The 20,801-nt window shown below is 51.6% G+C and overlaps 8 protein-coding genes across 8 annotated transcripts; 5 read left to right on the top strand and 3 right to left on the bottom strand.

Moving 5' to 3' along the window:
• Positions 1 to 1,385: 1,385 nt before the first annotated feature.
• BU24DRAFT_426510 (uncharacterized protein) lies at positions 1,386 to 2,378 on the bottom strand. Its single transcript, XM_033528988.1, has 3 exons — positions 2,266 to 2,378; positions 2,133 to 2,202; positions 1,386 to 2,075 (listed from the first exon to the last, which is right to left on the bottom strand). Exons 1-3 carry the CDS (start codon positions 2,271 to 2,273, stop codon positions 1,881 to 1,883), a joined length of 273 nt encoding a protein of 90 aa, XP_033379767.1. The 5' UTR covers positions 2,274 to 2,378; the 3' UTR covers positions 1,386 to 1,880.
• A 2,072-nt stretch (positions 2,379 to 4,450) lies between these two features.
• On the top strand, positions 4,451 to 5,032 carry BU24DRAFT_280899 (uncharacterized protein). Its single transcript, XM_033522712.1, has one exon. The coding sequence runs from the start codon at positions 4,691 to 4,693 to the stop codon at positions 4,991 to 4,993; it is 303 nt and encodes a 100-aa protein (XP_033379766.1). The 5' UTR covers positions 4,451 to 4,690; the 3' UTR covers positions 4,994 to 5,032.
• Positions 5,033 to 10,321: 5,289 nt separating this feature from the next.
• Positions 10,322 to 11,239, bottom strand: BU24DRAFT_280776 (uncharacterized protein). Its single transcript, XM_033522710.1, has one exon. The coding sequence runs from the start codon at positions 11,059 to 11,061 to the stop codon at positions 10,597 to 10,599; it is 465 nt and encodes a 154-aa protein (XP_033379765.1). The 5' UTR covers positions 11,062 to 11,239; the 3' UTR covers positions 10,322 to 10,596.
• Positions 11,240 to 11,807: 568 nt separating this feature from the next.
• On the top strand, positions 11,808 to 13,405 carry BU24DRAFT_280807 (uncharacterized protein). Its single transcript, XM_033522711.1, has 3 exons — positions 11,808 to 11,851; positions 12,020 to 12,465; positions 12,535 to 13,405. Exons 2-3 carry the CDS (start codon positions 12,109 to 12,111, stop codon positions 13,258 to 13,260), a joined length of 1,083 nt encoding a protein of 360 aa, XP_033379764.1. The 5' UTR covers positions 11,808 to 11,851; positions 12,020 to 12,108; the 3' UTR covers positions 13,261 to 13,405.
• An 832-nt stretch (positions 13,406 to 14,237) lies between these two features.
• On the top strand, positions 14,238 to 15,190 carry BU24DRAFT_453981 (uncharacterized protein; the record flags this gene model as incomplete). Its single annotated transcript, XM_033531291.1, has 2 exons — positions 14,238 to 15,072; positions 15,168 to 15,190. 2 exons carry the CDS (start codon positions 14,238 to 14,240, stop codon positions 15,188 to 15,190), a joined length of 858 nt encoding a protein of 285 aa, XP_033379763.1.
• A 325-nt stretch (positions 15,191 to 15,515) lies between these two features.
• On the top strand, positions 15,516 to 16,337 carry BU24DRAFT_280762 (uncharacterized protein). Its single transcript, XM_033522709.1, has one exon. It carries the CDS (start codon positions 15,642 to 15,644, stop codon positions 16,245 to 16,247), a length of 606 nt encoding a protein of 201 aa, XP_033379762.1. The 5' UTR covers positions 15,516 to 15,641; the 3' UTR covers positions 16,248 to 16,337.
• Positions 16,338 to 16,428: 91 nt separating this feature from the next.
• On the bottom strand, positions 16,429 to 17,622 carry BU24DRAFT_354901 (uncharacterized protein; the record flags this gene model as incomplete). The annotated part of the gene is made up of 1 exon (XM_033523828.1): positions 16,429 to 17,622. One exon carries the CDS (start codon positions 17,620 to 17,622, stop codon positions 16,429 to 16,431), a length of 1,194 nt encoding a protein of 397 aa, XP_033379761.1.
• A 1,227-nt stretch (positions 17,623 to 18,849) lies between these two features.
• BU24DRAFT_426505 (uracil phosphoribosyltransferas-like protein) lies at positions 18,850 to 20,220 on the top strand. The gene is made up of 2 exons (XM_033528987.1): positions 18,850 to 19,168; positions 19,331 to 20,220. Exons 1-2 carry the CDS (start codon positions 18,983 to 18,985, stop codon positions 19,844 to 19,846), a joined length of 702 nt encoding a protein of 233 aa, XP_033379760.1. The 5' UTR covers positions 18,850 to 18,982; the 3' UTR covers positions 19,847 to 20,220.
• The last annotated feature ends 581 nt before the right edge of the window (positions 20,221 to 20,801 follow it).

Here is a 20,801-nt window from a genome sequence, read left to right as displayed (position 1 = left end):
GGGGAATTGGAACATTTGATCATATTTCGCCTCATGTTTTAAATTCGTAAATATTGTAGGTAGGCCTGACGTCACGCTAGCAGGGGTAAGCTTTGTGGGGGAGATCTTGTTGTAATCTTGGTGTGTGTTCAAGTCACTTCCAGTTCGTGAAGTAGGCATTCCACTTTTACAGTTTCGAGAAAGTTTTAATTTGATTGATTACGCTAATTAGGGTATGTGCATGCATTGAATGCAACGACATCTCTGACGTGTGGTCGTTTGTCAGGTAGGTATCTCCATCTGTGGGCAAATGCTAGCCCAATCGTTGCAGTCCGCCCGCATGTCAAACAATCCAGTCACCAACGCCGTCGCCGATAAAGGTCATATTCGAAGATATGGAGAATGGTGTGAAGCAAAGCCTTATAGTGTCAGTCCTTCGCACTGCTCCAGAGCAACGCGCGAAGAACTTACAGTCGTTACATCTCATCGTCAAAGACTATGGGAAGTCGTTCGCGCTTAACGGAAGCAGCTGAAGCGACCGAGAGAGAAGCGGAAGGGAGCCCTGCGAGCACCGTGCCTGTCGACAACGACACCGCCGCCTATAAGAAGATGAGTCAGATCAGATCTGTGTATTGTGTAGTGATGGTACTCGTGGATGATGGTGGTGAGCTTTAAGTTAGTACGTACCGGCATGACGGCCTCCCCAGTGCTTTGCTAGTTGCTTGTTAGTTGCTTGTCTACTAAGTAATCAAGGTATACATATAGAGACTTACTCCACATAAGACCCATAGTGTTTGTTGTGTAGAGGTTTGGTGGTTTGGTGGTTTGGTTTGAGTTGTTGAGGTTGGTGGTGTAGAGAGATGGTTACTTGATTGAGTATGTTGGTGCGAGAAGTCGAGAGGGACGAGGCGAGTCCTTTATATGAGGGTGATTGAGGCGATGCAGTGATACAGTGATGCAGTGATGCGTTGTTGGGTCAAAACCAAGGCCGAACGGAGGGATGGGAAATTTGGTAGAAATGCCTTGTACGTCAGCCAAGCCAGCCTCTGGTTTGATGATCATCCCTCCCCTGTGAATCGTTGGAAGTGTTCAAGTCTCAGCCACAGCTGTGGCGCGTTTGACGCATCATCATTCTTCTGTCTCTCGTTGGTCTTCTTTCTTCCAAGAGGCTTAATGGATCTACAAGTGCCATGGCGTCTTGAATGAAAGCATGGTACGCAGCTTGATAGTCTTATCTGCCATTAAGAAGCTTCGGACTGCCTGCGTGCATTTGTCAAGTAACCCTTGGTCCACTTACCAGCTGATCTTTTCTGTTTTACATATATTTCTTCACAGCATGCCTACTCTTCTAAGTCTTCTTAGAGACCCAAAAGGTCATTGTGCTAAAGAAACTAAGGCGTGCCCTTAGCCAACCGTCCTAAGCTTTTGTCTCGTTGCCGGACCGTCATATACCATGTGGATGTGTTCAATTCTACGAGGTAGGACAGCCGTGACACCGTTTCATATCTGGTTTTCACTGATAGGTAGTGGTGTCTGAACCAACTAGCCGAAGCAATAATGAACAGTGAGGACGAAAACAAGCCAAAACAACCGAAATCTGTAGAGAGAGGAATCGATGATGCATTTGCGCGCTCCTGTTCATTCGAGCGTAAGCGATAACCCTAGTTACTGATACAATGGAAATATTTCCCAAAATTGCCCATGGCGGAACGTCCACGCCGTCCCCCATCTGATAATCAACAGGTCGGCGCCAATAATACAAGGTCATTCCGGTCGTCACCGGTACATGCAGTAATGAACCATTTCGTTATTTTGTCTTTTTTACTATCAATCCAAGTCATTCCGTGGTGTGCGGTGTGGTTGTGTCTTTGTATGTGTGAATATGATCCGGTTGATTGAATTTATCGGCCAGGCATTCCACCGGACTGGGCCATGGCAGCGTTCTGTTCCTGGAAGCGGTCGCCCAATCGCTGAGAGGCCTTCATGTGCTTGTCGACGCATCGCATGACGCAGCCCTCCTCGCGCGAGGTCAGGGATTTGCTCTCGAAGCCGTTGACGCAGTTGTCGAAGCATTGCTGGACGAGGTTGGAGTACATCTGGTGGGGTTGGTAGGTTAGCATTCGAGTGTTGTAGTCCATGAGTGTGGTACTCACGTTCATGAATTCCTTCATCTGCTTCTTCTCCATGCGGGTTTGGAGCTCACGCTGCTCGTTCTGGTTGAGACTGTGGGGAATATTAGGATGGGGTTATGATCGATTGAAACTGGGGAATAGAATAGCGACGTACGAATCCATGGATGCGATGGCGGTGGATAGGTAAAGGGCGGATTAAGATGTGAAGGATTGGATCAGACGGGATGGGTCTTCTGGGTGCGATGATACGACGCTGGTGGTGGAATGGCGGGCGTGTGTGATGGTAGCGGTGGTGATGATGCGCTTCGTAAATTGCAGCTACTTCTTCTCCCCAATTTTTTGGCAGGGGAGCTTGGACACTTCCGATCTCTGGCGGCCGCACCGCCACACCTCACTTACTTCCACTACTATCACATCGTCCTGGAGCACATTTTTTCTTATATTATTCATTACTGACAATATGGAATGCACCGTGCTCTTGGATTCATTGCTTCTACTTATTATTGAAAGTTGATTATTATGTTCTACTTGACTACCTAACCTAACTAAGTACACAGTAACTGTACTCGAACCGGATAGATGTCTCCATATGAATGCCAATGGAATACGCCAGTGTGCAGAGAGGCTTCGATGGATCCTTCACTATACTCTCATATTGCCTCTATTCGTTTGTTTGTTTCATTCTTTGAATTGTTGAATTGTTTCTTTCATTTATTGGTTTCATGTTACGAGATAGTTGGCTACCTTTTCCGTATTGTGCTAGATGGCCATACCCATAGTATGGTATGGCTAGGAACTATAGGACTACCGTTCATCAACACCAATGACTATCCTACATCCGTTTGGCACATTCGTTGGAACACTATCCCACCTAGTAGATGACGGATGTGTACAGTAATTATTAGTTGCTCACTCATGTTTTCATGCATTATTCATTAAGGTATCCATTAACTATTGTTCCGTTCTGTCCTACTTATCGCGTGCGGCTCCCATCCATCGTCATCGGCATCATCCGTCGCTGTCTCTGTCACTGTCTTCATCGCCAGCACTACCACCACCCTTCTATCATCCTGCGCAAAGTTCCTATATTACCACCCACTATTTCTTTCGTTCTCTCTCTTCTTTATCTTTGTCTCTTTGTGTACATTCACCAGCGCGTACCTGGTCGCGCTTGTCGGGCCAGCATCAGGAGCCTTTGTCTGATGCCTCGATGCTCCGACTGATTGACTGACCGAATGGACGGCTGGCCACTGAGCATAACGATATCATCCATCAATCAATTAATAGCAATATTCGATTGATCCCAGAATCCAAACAAGTCCCTCTCCACGTCTTGGCGGTCTTCCTTCGTTCGGCCTTCCGCTCCATCGCAACGTCCGGCATTGGCATCATCGCACACGCCAACCAACAACAGCGTCCGAACAGACTGAATGATTCACGGGGCAATCCATCCATCCAGTCCATCCAACTATCCCAACCATCCTCCCATCCCACGTCCGCGATCCCATCATCCAGCCCCCCATTCAGGCCGGGAATACATGCACAAATAAATCCACCCAGTCATCCAGCCGGAGACGCACATACACAGACGCAGACACAGACACGGACACGGACACAGCCCAGCACACAGAACAATACAATAACCTATAACCACGGATACAGATACACATAATAGTTACATCTACAGATACGGATACACACCCACGTCAACGATCAACGATCAACCATCTATTGTATCTCCGGCATCCACCCTACCCTCCTCCTCTTCTCCCTCCTCATCCTCCTTCTCATCCTCCTCCCTAAGCTTGACGTCGACTCCTTCAGCCACACCTCCACTCGTTGGATCTATTTCCAGAAAGATTCCCGCTTCCCTCGCCTTTCCCTGCCCTGCCCTGTCCAACCTCCAGTAAGTCCAGTCAGTCCAGTCAGTCCAGTCCAGTCCAGTCCAGCCCTGCCCTGCCTTGTCTTGTCCGCGCCAGCTCCTCTGCCGTCGTTGAGTCGTGAGCCGTGAGCCGTGACCCTATTGACGTCGTTGCTGCACGTCGCTGGGAATATCTCATTTCCCATTTCCCCTACCACTTTTCTACCACCTCTTAGCATTTTACCACCTACCCGCCTCTATCTACTAGCCGCCGCCGCCGCCTGTCGCGTTGCTCTCCCGTCGCCTGTCGTGTCAACCTCAATCTCCGACCTTCTCACACGCAAACAAGGTTCCCTCCCACACTCATCACCCACCTCAAAACTCAAATCTCAAGCTGCACCCTCGACCCACCCTCTCTCTCTTCCTCGATCGCCCTTCTATCTACAAGCTGCCTCTCGCGTTCAATCGTCCGCCCAAGTCGCAGCAGCAAATACTCGCCCTTTGAACACGGCTACCCCGCTGCGCCGTTGCAGCTGCACACTGACGACTCCTCGCACGCCGCGCGCGCTCGACTCCCACTGCCAACCTCCACTACCGCCTGCCCACTTTTGGGCCCCAGCTGCTCGCTTGCGACGACTCCGCGACACCCTCTTGCCATCGTGTACCTGCGGTATCACCCTCGTCGGAGAGCTGTGCAGCTCTGCATCAACGCCTGACAATGGCCAACGGCACACATGGACATCTCTCGACGCCGCGGGCGCGGAATGGCGAACCTCAGCCCGCTCTGGCTCCCGAGCCCGTCAGTGCGAAGCGCGACCTCACATCTTGGTGGAAGCAGTTTAGCAAACGTGGCGTCCTGAAGAAGGAAGAAGAGAAAGGTACGACGCTTCTAATCTCATCAACATTCCTACCTCTCTGCTGGGTATGGAACAGTTGGCCAATGGCATCCTCCATGTCCAAACATCCAATCTGCCATTTGGGCCATGCATTCCTCTTGCGCATCGCTGACATCTTTACCTGAGCTACAGAGCCTGAACTACCTAAAGGCATATTCGGTGTGCCGCTCATTACTAGTATCCCATATGCCAACGTCGCAATATCACTGTTCAACGAGACTGGAGAGAGTTACATCTACGGCTACGTGCCTATTGTAGTCGCTAAATGTGGTGTTTTCCTCAAGGAGAAGGGTAAGGATGTCGCGCCTCGCAACGATTCTCCTATGCTGACCGTCTACAGCTACCGATGTCGAGGGCATTTTTCGACTCGCGGGTTCGGAGAAGCGCATCAAAGAGCTCAAGGTTGCATTTGATACTCCGCCCAGGTGGGGGAAAGGCTTGGACTGGACAGGCTACACCGTCCACGATGCCGCCAACATTCTTCGACGCTACTTCAACCAGCTTCCCGAGCCTATTATACCGCTTCAATATTACGATCCTTTCCGTCAACCCCTTCGCAACCACCAAGCCGAAGCTGTCGGCCCCATCGAGGGTCAAGCGCCGTCAGTGGGCGGCTTCGACCCTGACAAGGCCGTTCACATCTACCAGCAGCTTATTAAAGAATTGCCCTCGTTGAACCGACAGCTGCTACTATACATCCTCGATCTTCTCGCCGTTTTCGCCGCAAAGTCCGACGTCAATAAGATGACAACGTCAAATCTTGCTGCCATCTTCCAACCTGGAATTCTGTCCCACCCACAGCACGACATGTCTCCGCAAGACTATCGACTGAGTCAGGATGTGCTAATATTCTTGATTGACAACCAGGATCACTTCCTGATTGGAATGGAAGGCACCGCTGTTGACGAGGGCACAGCAAGGCACATTGAGAGCGGGCCATCGACTCCCCAAGCTCGCACTCCTACAACGCCTGGGCGCAATAACACTGGCATAGGAAGATCTGCTTCGACTTCGTCAAGCGCTGCGGCAGAGAGCATACGGAGATATGGTGGCGTCCGACGAAATGTCTCAACCTCATCGCGGCGATCGCGCCATTCAGGTGTTGCACCTAGCCCTACTACGCCCTCTTTCACACCGTCCAACACATCTGGTGTTCATCGGAGTAATACTTTACCATCGAAGAGGTCGCCAGCACTGTCCGGTGTTCGCTTTCCTAGGGAGAAGCAGCCCGAGACCCCAACTCCAGCTCCCGAGGAGACGCATGCCCAGATTTCGACAACACTCGAGCCTGTCCCACAAACGCTACAACTCCCCGCTCCTGTGCACTCCCCACAGCCAGAAAATGGCCCCGAAGTTGCGCCTGGGCAACAGACCTCTGTAGAGAAGGCCCCTCCTCCTCAGAGCGGGCCTATCAGCCCAGCCCCAGCCCAGCAATTGGGACGATCTATGCTTGATGTTGGACCTGCGCCATCGCCTACGCAACAAACTGTGCGGTCAATGTTGGATATTGGACCTCCTCCCCAACCAGTTGCGCAACCTGCGCAACCTTCCCCCGCACAAAATTCCCTCACACCGGAGCCGATGCAGGAGCAGAGAATTGAAGTGACGAGGCCAACGCCGACAAATGTTCCAGGTGCCTACCCTTTCCCGTCTCCATATTCAGAGGATCCGCCCCATGATTTCCCACCCGCTGCAACAACTGCTGCGCAAGTACTTTCCCCTCCAACACCCAAGCGCCAGCCTCATGCTACCCCTCGTCATACGCCGAGTCGTGAACGATCCGAATTCTTGGAAGGACCCGTGGACTCTGGGCCTTCTGTAGAGATGACACCAGCAGTGCGAACGTTCACCCAGATCCTCTCCAAGGTTTCCCCCTCGGGAGACGACAAGCGGGACGGACGCAAGCCAAATAAGCTACAGAAGAAGCAGCGCCACCCAAGTAGTACAAACCCAAGTGCTCACAGCTCGACTCACTCTTTGACCGGCCATTCTGCCTTTGAAGCGCCCCCCTCACCATTGCCTCATGCTTTCCAACCTCCCCCGATTCCCGAGACTCTACCGACCAGCTCGAAAGAGGCGATCCAGTCCTTCAATACGGATGCCTCGAACTATCGGAATTCGGGCACGACATTGAAGCCCAGCATGTCCCCTTCGGCTTCTTTCAGATCACATTCGACTACCGCTGAGTTGTCGGAGGCGGAGCATAAGGAAGAACCGGCGAGAGAAGAAAAGGAGAAGAAAGGTTTCTGGAGGAGTCATAAGCGTGGCGAAAGCAAAGCCACCCCAACAGCCAGTCAGACCGACTTGAGGGGAAACGTTCCGGGCGCAGATGCAAGCATGAGCTCGTTCGGTAGCAGCTCAGGATTCACAGGTCGTCGTAGTCTACAGTTCGATTCACACCAGGCGAGCGAGGCTTCGATGCTGCACGCGGCTGAACAAAAAGAACAGGACAAGAAGAATCCTTTCAATTGGTTCAAGGAGAAGAGACAGGAGCACCGAGAACGCGAGGCAGCGAAGCAAAGGGCGAAGAGTCCACCACCACCTGGTGCTTCGGAACGGGCAACTCATCCAGCTCTAGTCGCGCCGCAGGAAAACCTTGCCGTTCGTCCCAGAAGCATGGAAGCTCCTCGACCGGCAACAAGCGAGGGCAGCAGCGATGCCACACCAACAGGTAACCACCCAGGTCCTACTGCTTTGACGCCGCAGGTTCCACCATCGTCAACGACAGCCCCTGTCGCCCAGGACGCGAACATCTCGAAGCCGTCAACCACGTCCCCTCCTACAGATTCGAAGCCAGAGCCTAAGCCCGAGGCACAACCTGCTGTCTTGCCGACAACAGCTACTCCGCCGTCAGCTGCACCACAAGCGACCGAGCCACAAACCGTCAATCCCCAACCAGCTGCCGCGCCAGTAGCCTCACCACCAACCGAAGCAACGGTGCCCGCGGAGGCAACAAAGGAGGCATCGAAGCCAGCGGCAGAGTCCACTGCAGAGCCACCTGCGCCAGCACCCGCCAAGACATCTAATTGATGAGCAGCGTTTCCATCTAAACTCTGTCTCCCCGCCCCCGAGGCGTGAATTGGGACACATGCACGGCGTTTATTCCCTCGGGAGTTTTTCTTTTCAGCGTTTAGTAGGGAGGGTAAGATGATACCTCTATAATCCGTACAACGGAGACGAGTAGCCACCCACCAGCTCCGTTGGTTCAAAGATTTCTATTGTTTTTGTGTTCGTTTCTCCTTGGTGTGGGAATCAAAAAGAAGAGGCGGAAAGAAAAAGCGGAAAGCGGCAAGTAATTTTTGTTTCTCTTAGGAATCTTTTCTCCTTTTTTTTGGATTGGATTGGATAGTATTGGAATGGGAATTGGGATTGGATTTGGATACGGTTTTTTGTTTGTCTTTTGCGAATGAAAAACCCGGTGCTATGATGACGGAAAGGAAGGGGAGGGTGGTTATACATTATTGTAGTAGTAATTGGAACAAAATTCTTCTCTTGTCTTAATTTGAGGCTTTGTATGTATGATGAATGGGCGGTTGGAGGGGGGAATGTGGTGGGGTGAGTTGATTACTGGGCTCTTGTTTCTTTTGGGTTCATTGGTGCAGTGTCTGGACTGTGGAGTTGTATGTTGAAAATACCAGGCAGTTGGGGCTGTATAGATAACTGATTCCCCCGGGCACAGGTCTGTCCCAGTCTCCGTGATTCGACCCATTGCAAATATATCACATCGTTGATATCAAGTCTTTCCATTCAACTACCTAGAACCCATCCATCCCTTTTACCCTCACTTTCATGACAACGAACAGAAGAATGCTAAACATGTACTCGGAAGCTATCCTGATATCATCCGACATACCTACATACACTGACATCGGATTGAGTGCAAAGAGAACGAAAGGCTACTCCATCGTACCAGGCAGACATACAATCTGACAACTCGACGGCACTACAAACACAACACGACACGACCTATTCATCACTTCCCGCTTCGTTCCAATACAAGATCACACACACCCTCCCAATGGGATCACACCTTCCATCCATCACCAACTCCGACCTCCCACCACAGTGTCTCCGACCTCAACACAAGTACATCTAAAACCTAAAGCATATACAAAATCAGAGTACACACACACACACACACGTACACCTACCCCCGCCTCCCTCCGCGGGATGCTCAAGTGGCGACCAATTGCACGCGAGGTGGCTATCTCAGCGCGTTGCATTGCGTAGGTCGTAAGAGGGGAGGGGAGGGGAGGGGTGTTATTTATAGATTCCAGTGATATCCGCGTGTGTATTGGTCGTCGTGGTGGTGCTTACGAGTGCGTGTTGTGATGTTTGGTATCTAATGTCTGATATGATAGTTGTGTTTGTTAGGGTTGGTGCGGTTGGTGAGAGGGCTGGATTGGGCTGGGGGACTGAAGGGTCGTGGCTATGAGGTGGATTCGGGGAGGGAGAGCGGTTGTCAGGAGATGTTGGGGGATTGTGATGGGTATGGGAAGTTTGGCTGTGGTGGGAGGTTAGTTGGGGATTTGTTCGAAGGAGGATTGCAGAGCGGTGTGGTATCTAGAGTATTCTACGTAGGCACAAGTATTAGCCTGCTACACTTTCCAGAGAGGCACTACGAATGAGGGAAAACATGATTTTACAGCTAATCCAGAGCGTGAGGATGTAAAACCACATCGTGACATTCCCACTCGGCTGTGTGCATGCACATTAGGAAAGGCTGATTTCTGACAGTAGGCAACTAGCAGTGCTCCGCAGATAGTGCGGCTGGAATTGGATGAATGGTACTGCATGCCGAATATCCGGGTCCTGCTACTGGCCGTTTGGGTCCCGTCGGGACAGCGTTCGAATATGCACACACTCACAGTGGGAAAAAACGCCACTGGCAAGCGAAACGCTAGATTTCCTAATTCGCTCGCCGAACTGTAGTTGCAGGGGGGGCGAAGTGCGTTGCGTTGCTTGTGATACTGATATTTAATATTCGTAGGGATATATGCTTTCGATTGTGAGAAAGTAGGGATTCTCGCCTTGTATGCTCAGTCTAGATTTTTCAATATCCTCTTCGTTGATCGAATTGATCAGCGTGTTGGTGAGCGGGCGGATGCAATGACAATCAAGTGGGGTGGGCGCTGTTGATCTCAGACAATACAATGGGTGGCGGTCCACATTAGGCATTGCCCAAGTGCCCGTCCAACGAACAATGATTCTGTCTTCCTCGCCAGCTGGGTGGGCTGAGAGGAAGAATAGCACGATTGGACAATGGTGGACGAGACACTATGTTTTACGACTATATGCCGAGTAGGCAGGTGGCGATAATGGCGAAGGCGAATGTCATGTGGTTGGTGGGATGGTTCGAGCCTCGATGGTCAACTGCAGGGCTTACTATTGATAGAGGAGGGGTTTTGGCTTGGAGGCTGGATTGATTGGAGAGGTGTTGGAGTTGATGCAGTTGCACTAGGTAAGTGAGTAAGAAATGAAAGAGAGAGGCTTTCCACTTGTGGACATGAAACTTGTAACTCGTACTTGTAGGTACTTGCTGGAAAGTACGAGTACTGGTGCCTACTGAGTGCAGTGCGCTACTCAGATATGGTCCAGCATCTCAGCATTAGACATGCATGGAAGGAATCGAGAAATGGATCATCTGATTGATGTCAGGCAGATTGGGCAGAAATAGTGGTGAGATGATAATGACGATAATGATAATAATGGCAAATTAACGAAATGTTCATCTATTGCAGTCAGTCATTGCCTCAGAGAGACGATCACGACGAAACGAATATTGACAGGTCAGTCTCCTCAAGCGGTCCATAGTAATGACGTTTCGGCGAGCCAGGCAGGGACAGGGATGCCCCGAGTTTGCAAGGGAAAGCCAATGCAAGATGCAGCCGGTTTGGCCTCGCTTGGTTGGGGAACGAGTCTCCGATGGTAGACGAGTAACAAGGATGTCGCATGAAATGTCCCGTCTTTGCCAGCTCCAGCCTCTTGTCAGGTCGACACGTCGTTTTCCCGGTTTCATAGCAGAGGCGCAGAAGCCAGTGAATACATTGTGGCATGATGGAAGGCATTGTTTTGAAGCTTCCAAGATGGCCGAGAGACTTGAATCTGTAGGACAAAAGTTGAAGGGAAGGAGAGGATATTGTCTTTCTTGTTGAGGTTCTTGGAGAGGGGGTGTTACAGTGGAGAGCCGCATTCATGTCTAGTCGGGGAGCTCGGAAGCACAGAGTGTTGTTAGCTCACGACAAGCTCGTGCAAGCTGGAAGACCATCGTGGGTAGCTTGAACACGCTTGGACCTGTCGTGGAGCAGAGTTCAGAAGTGGAGTCGCACTGAGAAGTAGCCGCAGTAGGACTCGGGTCACGGTGAATAATGGTAGATGGTGAATGGTGAATGGTGAATGGTGAATGGATGGAAGAGCATCGCCGCCGCTCTCTCTGCCATGGGGTTTTCAGATGCCACCTTCTGCCGATTGTTATATATGTAACTCGTCTTCGCCGCCTTCTGTACTCGGGTTCTTCTCTTGTCACTTGATCTTCCTTTCTGTGCATCCTACCGGTACTTGTGACGGGACGGGTCCAACGCTCGCTGATCTTGCCCATCGCCCTCTCTTATTTCATCTACTGGCACGCCACACCGTTTCTGTTGATCAGAGAAGAACACATCTCCGTCTTTGTTTCGAAACCACAGCAAAGGAACTGAAGCAATTCGTTTCTTATCGTTGGTTATTATTTGACAATCGTCATCATCGTCATCGCCATTGTCATCGTGTAGGAGGAAGTGGGAAATCGGTCCATCGTACCTATACATTGATTATCGTATCACCAAGAAGAAACCCGGTTATTTCTGGAAACTGGTTACTACTTCGTGGGTGGAGACCGAGAGAACAGACGCCGCCTTACCCGAATAGTCAATTGGCAGCGACCTTCCCTTGCTCGTGCGTTCTCTCACCACCAGGGAAAGTCGACTAAGAAGTACGAGTAGCAAGTAAGCATCCCCATCCTTCAATACCCATGATTCCCATCCCGCTATTCTCTTTAATCCCTCTTACTCACCTTCTTCTTTCTCTTCTTTTCCCTTCCTACCCTACTCTTCCCAGCCTTCTTCTTGTAGATATGATGATTGCTTGCTGATACTTACGCTCCTCTTTTCTAGCACTTCCTCTCCCTCTTCCCTCCCATTCTCCTCGAATTCCACCCCATACAGTCGCTTTCGAACTACCTTATCTTTCGCCATCCTCCACAATGCGCTCGTTCTTTCGCGGCCTCATCCTGGCCCTGCCCCTTGCAGCCACTGTCGTTTGTGACGAACCCAATTCCCCGACCAAAGAAATCAACTCTATCTACCACAATGCGCATGAGGCTTTTCAAGATCTGTTGAATGCTCTTCCTGAAGAGTCTCTCCACGCCGCGCTCAACTCTCTCGGGAAATTCAAGGACGGCGTCTTCCAGTCCGACCGACATGGCGTCGAGCGGGTACATATTGATAATCCTCCTCTGGCGACCAAACTGATCGTGGATGCCATTCAGGACTTGAGAAAGAGGCAAAACCCTCCTCCCGCACCCTCTAACGGCACAGAACCGTCCACTCCTCCCCCATCGGTAGGTACCCCTACTCCTACACCTACTCCTAGCGGAGATGCCAGCGAGCCGAACCAAACCCCAACTCAGTCTCCTACCGCGCCGGATGAGCCTAACCAGACCCCTTCCCAGACTCCTACACAAACCCCCGACGAGACTCCCGTCCAGACTCCCAGCACTCCTCCTCCCAGCAGCAACCCTCCTCCTCCCACGCAGGATTCCACTCCACCCCCGAGCCAGCCCCCGACTACCAATTCTCCGCCTCCTCCACCCTCAAGCAGTCAGGAATCGGCTGTCATTGTACCCGTTCCCATCACCCAGACCGACTCGGCTGGTCAGCCTACGGTTATCTCTTCTGCCATTCTGAGCCAGCCAACTGCGTCCGTTGTAGTCCCCGTTACCCGTACCAACGAACAGGGCCAGACCCAGGTCGTATCCGAGTCTAGGCCTGCTGTCATATTCACTGCTACCGACACAGCTGGGCAGCCTTTCGTTACAACTTCTGCCGTGGATTTCGCACCCACCAAGGGACAAGTCTTGACTAGGACCAACTCTCGGGGTAGCACCTTCTTGACTACATACACCCCAGATGGCGGCAAGGTCTCTTCTATCGTTCTCATCACGACTACGGGCGATAACGGACAGCCAAGCGTTGTCACCAGCTACACTTTCGTGGACCCGGCTGCTTCGCAAACCAACGGGGAACAACCCACAGGAACACAGTCCGGAAACCCTCGCCTCCAGTCCAAGGGTGCCGCGGGCCAGAACAAGGCCATGGGAGCTGCATTCGTAGGTCTTCTTGCATTTTTGGCATAGGCCAATACGTGCAAGATGGTTGTCGCAAGCGAGAGTCCGTCTCGGTGGAGTTCAAGACTCTTCCCTGTTGGCGCCCATTCTTTTTATGCCGCGTAGTCGGTGTCGATATTTTCCCCTTCGTGTACATGACATTTGAGGGCATATCCTCCTTTTCACTGTCCTTATATGGTTCAATTTGCGGTGCATATATGGTGTTTTTGGGATTGGGAAAGTTTGTTAGTCACTTTTCTTGCATTGCATATATACGGAGCCAATGGTTCGGAACACTCCTTTATGAAAAAAGCACGGGATGGATATACCCCATGACGGTCCTTATATACCCACAAACGGAATGTGGATGAGATTTATAGAACGGCCTAATCTGCACATGACGAAGCATCAAAGCATTCGTCTTGTGGCCAGTACAAAAGAGAATACAACAATGATTCTTTGGATAACAGTCGCAAATTCCAATGTCGTGAAACTTGCAGTAAGTCATATCCAACAAGTGATCTTTCTGAACTGTACTAGAATTTCCTCCGACTTTTGTCACTCACTATCTTAATGAAATGCCAAACATCTCGCACTATAATCGAGTTTGCCTTCTCGACAAGGATGTTGACAATGTGGGGTTCCTACGCCGTTGTTCTATTCCACAACGAATTGATCCACATTCTGCCGTTCCCACTTGTCCCCAGAACCAGCCCACACTATCGGGGAATTTATAGATTAATGCATATTGCAGACATTGTTTCTACAAGGTGCTCCGCACAACGGCAATTGTAAGATTCGATAGGACAGGACTTGGCCTATTGCATTGCAAGAGTGCAATAAGTGCAGCGCATCTTCGAATAGGCGGAGAGGGATACTCACTAAATAGATATATATATCGTGGGAGAGCTGTTCGTTATGATCGGAGACGAACAAGGGAAATTGGAGCTCACCTCATAGGAATTCCCACTTCAAGTCAATTGGTCTCCTAGACCTCATAAATCATCATGTCCAAATATCTCCTCCACGCATTCCTCCTCCTAACGCCTTTCCTCCCCTTCAACCATGCCCTCACTCTCCCTCTTCACTCCGGTGCTACCTGCGAGAAGTCTCTCCTCCAAACGGCTTCAACCGCCTATCTAGCCACTCAATCCACGGGCAACTTCACCAACCTAACTCCCCTCCTCTCCCCAAACTTCACCTACATCGAGAACAACAAAGCCATCGCCCACCAGTCCGGCATCCTACACAAAGCCCTTAAACTCGACCACAACCGCACCAACTACGACCTCGTGCAATGCGCCACGTACACCGAACTCGTCAGCGCCTCGGGGCCCTACGTGATCGGAACCCAAATCTTCCTCGACACCACCTCAGGCCAGATCCGCAGCGTCGACTCGATCGTCACGACGACCAACGCCTGGCTCTTCAACGCCACCAAGACCCTCTCCTACATCCGCTCCGAATCCTGGCCCGAGATCCCCGTCTCCAAGCGCGACAAGCGCGAGGTCATCCAGGCCGCCGGCGACGCCTACATGGACATGTGGTCGAACGCGACCGCGCACCTCGCCGTGCCGTGGGGCACGCCGTGCGTGCGTCTCGAAGGGTCTGCGTACACGGGGAAGGGGCAGCCGGATGATAGTTGCACGCCGGGGATCCCGAGTAATCACAACCAGAAGCCGAATACGAGGCGGAGGTATGTGATTGATGAGGCGATGGGGAGTGTGAGTATCTTTTGCGTCTGGGAGCATATGATGGATGCGGCGGATAGTCATGAGTTTAGGCTTGAGGGCGGGAAGTTGAGGTTCGTTCATACGATGACGGAGTGTGGGGGGAAGGTTTGTAAGTTGTAGGGGGCTAGGATGGGGATTGGGGTTGGATTTGTTGATGGGGACGTTAGGGGATTGTACATATCGAATGCTGTCAATTGAATTCAGATTGTTCGGGCATATCTCTGTAAATGAGTGATGTTGGAGTAGGCCTGATGGTGGATTGTGTTGTATGCTTTTGATAGCCTGACCGTGATATCCGTACACCATGCTTAACTACAATATCTTCAACCCACTTGTATTGCACAAATTGGGAAAACAACAGTTCCTTCCATATAGCTGTTGAAACCCATTGCTCCAAAGAACAGCTCTTTGATGTACTAATGCCCATCTCCTGCGCAATTGCGCATACCAAAACCCCTGGGCGCCTTAAATCGACCGCATTCCCAATTACACACCTTAACACATATAAAAGAGCTCACACCAAAATCTATATTCCTCCTTTCATGATTTGATCTCCTCATCTCTACTATGAACGTCTATGTCTGATATCATCCACGGCCGCTCTACGGAATCATAGACGAAGGAACATACCCCAGGTTCTTGAAACGCCCATCCCGATCCTTCAGTGGTGGCTATGCTATGCTATGTCCTTTAGGCAGTTCACATATCGTACATCATCATAAACGAGCAACGTCCGTCGAATACATAAACAGCTCCAATTCTCCCAGCTCCTCACCGCCTATCTCCCAATCACAGAAAAATCAATACCACCCACCAAGTCCACCAAAAGAGAGAAAACAATCCAATAAAGCAATGCCAACCAAAAACACCCTCATCTACCTAACCTTCATCATGGCATCCCTCCTCGCAACCCAATCTACCGCCACACCGCACACTACTTCCCCACAAAACGCCAACGACAACAACCAGCACGAAGCCCGCCACGCCGCACCGGAACCACCACAGCACCAACAGAAACAAAAAGAAAAGAGAGAGCCAAAACCAAACCCAGCCGAAAATCCCCCCAACCCCAACATCGTGGTCGCAAACGGGAAAGCATACGACCTCGAGGGCTCGGAGATCAGCCCCGAGTTCGCGGTGGTGCTGCCGGAGGATCTGAGGGCGGATTTGTTCCAGGACATGGGGTTGAGGGGGGTGGATGTTGATGTTGATGTCGGTCAGGGAGGCTCGGGGGGTTCGGGGGAGAGGTCAAGATGTGGTGGTGGGAGACGTGGGGTGAATTAGGTGTTCTATGATATTTCTATGGTATGGTATGGTATGCTAGTACGTGGTGTGGTTGATTACGCATAGTCGTACAGTGTTGTCGGCCCCTGATAAGTCCGGCTTGTTGTACATATGGATTATAAATCTCTCTCTCTCTCTCTCTCTTTTGGTACATTCACGATCGAGTAGGTATAGATGGTATTCACGTCACGCACGCGGGCGCCGAAAACCCCACCGTCCACTTCACGCTCCCCATAATCACGACCATGGTGCTCAACCCCACACCCACACTGCAAGCCGCATACACCCAGCTCTTCCCCCTCGGCAGCGAATTGATCTCCGCGATCCACGTGCTCACCGTCGTGAGGCACCCGCAGAACCCATCCATGACGCCCTGCAGGACCTGGCAGCCGACTCTGCCGCCGCCCGTGAGCGCGGACCCGATGCGGACGTGCTGGAGGTCGTAGCCCATGCCGAGGACCGCGGTGCCGAAGATGTTGACGGCGAAGGTGCCGAGCGGGAAGGACGGGACGATGGTGTTGAGCTTGAGGCTGGCGTAGTAGCGGAGGAGCGCGCCGGGCGGGCTGAAGACGCAGGCGAAGATGGCTTCGCCGCGCCAGGTTTCGTGGGACCAGGTGCTGCCTTTGCTGGCGGGGCCGGAGGGCCGGTCAGGCGGGAAGACGGCCATGATGATGGCGCCGATCCAGGCGCCCCAGGCGATGAGGACGAAGAGCGGGTCGATGAAGCGGCGGAAGAAGTGGAAGGGGAGGGTCGGCGTGAAGCGGTCGATGTAGTTGGCGAGGTGGATTCCGACGCGGAGGGCGGCGTAGCAGAGGGCTATGGTGGTGGCGATGACGGCGACGACGGCCATGAAGCTGTAGCCGCCATGTCGAGCGACGGTGCTGGATGTGCTGATGGGTGCTCCGGGAGGGTACGGGTGGTTGATGGGTGAGGGTAGGTCGTTTGATAATGAGAGGAATGTGTCTCGCATGAAGCTCGAGAAGCTGGTGAATGATCCGCAGAATCCGGTTGCAAGGCCGATGTACAATGGAATCGTCTTCTTGACCTTCGCGTGTGATGCCTTTGCCGCGACTCCCTCGAGCGCTTTCTCTTCATCTGTCAGTTCCCTCCCGACCTCTGCAGCGGTCTCCTTCCCCCATTCCTGAGCGAAAAGCTTCCTATCCTCCCCAAGAAATCCCATCACCAGGGTTCCTCCAACGTTCGCCCATAATTCAGAAAACGACACGGGCGCGCCGGGATAGAACGTGAGCCATTGGAGGCCCAATCGGGCTAGCGTTCCCAGTATCGAGAACAGGATCAAGTACGAAGCAGTGTAGAGCTCAGTCGCAACACGCGAGACATGCTCACGCCCTCGTGCATCTTGGCCTTCCGCCATGTCGTTGTAATTTCCCGCGTTTGCGGTTTTCTGACTCCGACGCCATGGGGCCCGCCCATCTCGAATCACGGGTAGCGCTGTTATCTCGGCGAAATCGGTTCCCGGGGTCGTCCTCCCGCTCAAGGGTCGGTTCACGAGTGACGATCGCTGCGACCGTTGCGGCAACGCTCGGGAGGTGCGCGACTCTGTGCGCTGTTGCTCTTCTTCCTCGACCGTGCTGTGTCGGAAGACGGTCCTGTCGTGCCAATTGTCGCCTGGTGATGAGATTGAATTGTCGTAGAAGGTTGGTTGTTGGAGATATTCGTCTATGTTTTTGCCTCGCCCCAATGCGCTTCGACTGTAGAAGCTGCGGGGGTTGTAGTTGCGAGTGGGGCTACCAGCGCTGTTCCTCCTCTTTCCCTTGTCTAAACTCTGCCGTCTTCTTGGAATTACGGGCGATGGACTGGGTGATGTCTCGCTGTGATCATCGTCGTCATCGTCATCGCGGAGGATGAAGTTTTGCATCAATTGAGAACTCTGAGGGGGCGGCGAAGACCGCAGGGATCTGTCTGAGCGCAAGGAAGAGCGCTGATGATTGTAGTGGCTATCGCGCTGGCTCAGAGAGGCATCATCGCTGTCGGCAGCCTGTGATGAGGGCATGTTGGCTGTTTACGAGCATATGCGACCGAGGCAGAGTCACAAAGATGTATGTTCAAAGAGTGTCTATTACGAAGGTCTTGAAAAGTTAAAAGAGTGCGCAAAGGATAGCGACGGGAGCATAGACGGGAGGATATGTCATGTTATTTTGTTTTGAAGCACGGAAGGGTTGCATTGAGGCGTTCTCTCTGTGTGATGGAAATTCATGCTGGCGCGTTCATGTTTTGTGTTCCCTGAAGTGCCGGGCTGGTGCGCCACAACCAGATGTCATTTTTCTTTTACTAGTTCCCGAGGATTAGGATGGAATGGCACATGAAAGCACTAGAGGACATGTCCCGTAGTGGTACTATATTAGTATGAGTTTGGTAGACCATGATTGCATAGGTGGAGTTGGATAGTTAGTAAGAGGAGACTCAATGACTATGGAATCATCGCAATTCCATAGTTTAGTTGTAATAGTTATAAGGACCTCGTTCTGAGGTAGAATCCTTGTCGGAGATCACCCAGAATAGGTTAGAAGCAGCCCTTGCATTGTATTGCCTAGGTACACGTCTTATCTCCTGCAGGCACATCCGCTTATCACCAATAGACCCCATGATCACATACAATCACTGTCAACTCATAACACACCTCACATAATACACCTCCCAACTCATAACCTCATACTCGTATTGCTTGTGATACCTTACCCTCCCCTTGACCTGCCACCTAATTACCTACCAACATGGCCTCACAATCACACCCTCCCAACGCTCACGTCTCCTCCCATCCCCTCGTCCAAGCTAAGCTCTCCCAACTCCGCTCCGCATCCACCTCCCCCAAAGATGTCCAAACCCTCGTCCACGAGATCGCCCTCATGGTCGGTTTCGAAGCATTGGGCTCAGCTTTAAAGACCACCGAGTCCGGCACCGTACGTCCATACCTCCTTTCCCATATCCAAATCCATATCATATCCCATCCCATCCCATGAAGCTATACCACCAGCTCCCCTACCCCGCCCAATACAACAACAACCACCAACCTCCCCATTCATTCATAAAAGAACACATATACTTACACAAAAGCCACGCAGGACAAATCCCCCCTCGGCTACACCTACACCTCAACAACTATCTCTCCGTCCCCCTCCTCCATCTCGCTCGTCCCCATCCTCCGCAGCGGCCTCTCCATGATCCCCGCCGTGTCCTCCCTCCTCCCCGTCCCCGTCCCAATCCACCACCTCGGCCTCTACCGCGAGAAATCCACCCTCCAGCCCGTAGAGTACTACAACAACCTGCCCTACCACTCGTCGTCGGCTGGGTCTAGCAGCGGAGGGCCAGCGGACCTCGCTATCGTGGTTGACCCAGTTATCGCGACGGGTGCGACGGCGTGTGCGGCCATCGACACGCTGAAGGATTGGGGGGTGAAGAGGATCGTAGTGCTCGCGGTGCTTGCAACGAGGGAGGGGCTGGAGAAGGCGTGTGGGGAGTGGGCGGAGGGGGTTGAGGTCTGGGTCGGGGGTTGCGATGAGGCGGTTGATGAGAGGGGGATGATTAAGCCTGGTTTGGGGGATATTGGGGATAGGCTGTTTTTGACTATTGGGAAGTAGGTTGTTTATGTTTGAGTGGGAATGGGAATGGGGAGGTAGAAGCGTAGGGGGTTGGTGAAGGGGGTGGAGGGGATATGCTGGATTGGAGCTGTGGAGTAGGTGGGTGGATTTTATGAAGTAACGCAATGAAATGACGAATGCATACTCATGTCAAAGCACCTGGAAGCATTACAGCAATCACCTCCTCATACGTAAAACCAGTTTCGAGTATATTGTTCACGGTCGTGTGTTTATTTCTTTGTATGTGTGATATATATAATCCAGGGTATCCAACCTCAGATGTTGTCCCACCCAGTCCTGTTCCGTTCCCACGCCCAAAACCATGATAAACAGGGGTATTTTGATACACATCCAAAAAGCAAGAGGACTTCCTCCTTCTTTCCCTACGAGAGCCTGAAGCTCTTTCTCCCTCAACTCTTCAACAAACTTGGGGCTTATAGAAACGACCGAAGTCGAAAAGCCCAGTCCAATCAATCAACCCAATTTTTCCTGAATGGAACAGGAAATGGAAAGGATATCCGTAGCCCAATTGTATGTATGTATGTATACACATCAAACAGAGTATATGGAAATATGAAGAAAAGAAAAGAAAAGAGTAAAAATAAACATATAAATAAAGAACAGGCAACCACGTGTCCTCCCTCGAGGATGCAGATATGTCCATCAGTCGCATAGCCAGGTAATGACTGATTTTATGTACAATTCTCCGTGATGCCGTTGGTAAGTACATTGGTGATGTCAGGTCGTCGTGAGGACGGAGACAGGGGTGTTTTCGTATGTAAGGTCGAATTGTGAGATAGTAGTAATACTGGCTCGCTCGCTCGCTGTTATCCAAAACACTTCGGTAGTCGCTTATTCTGAGGTTCAAAGGCTTTTTCTTTTGTTAAGATGGCGCTCATTGATGCTTCATTGCATATTCGTCGTAAAAATATGTACCGACTCCGATATAGTTGTT

This window comes from Aaosphaeria arxii (assembly GCF_010015735.1).
Source record: "Aaosphaeria arxii CBS 175.79 unplaced genomic scaffold BU24scaffold_9, whole genome shotgun sequence".
Taxonomy (NCBI): Eukaryota; Fungi; Ascomycota; class Dothideomycetes; order Pleosporales; genus Aaosphaeria; species Aaosphaeria arxii.
The sequence above is the reverse complement of the archived record's forward strand: the minus strand, read 5'-3'. Positions and strand labels throughout refer to the sequence as shown.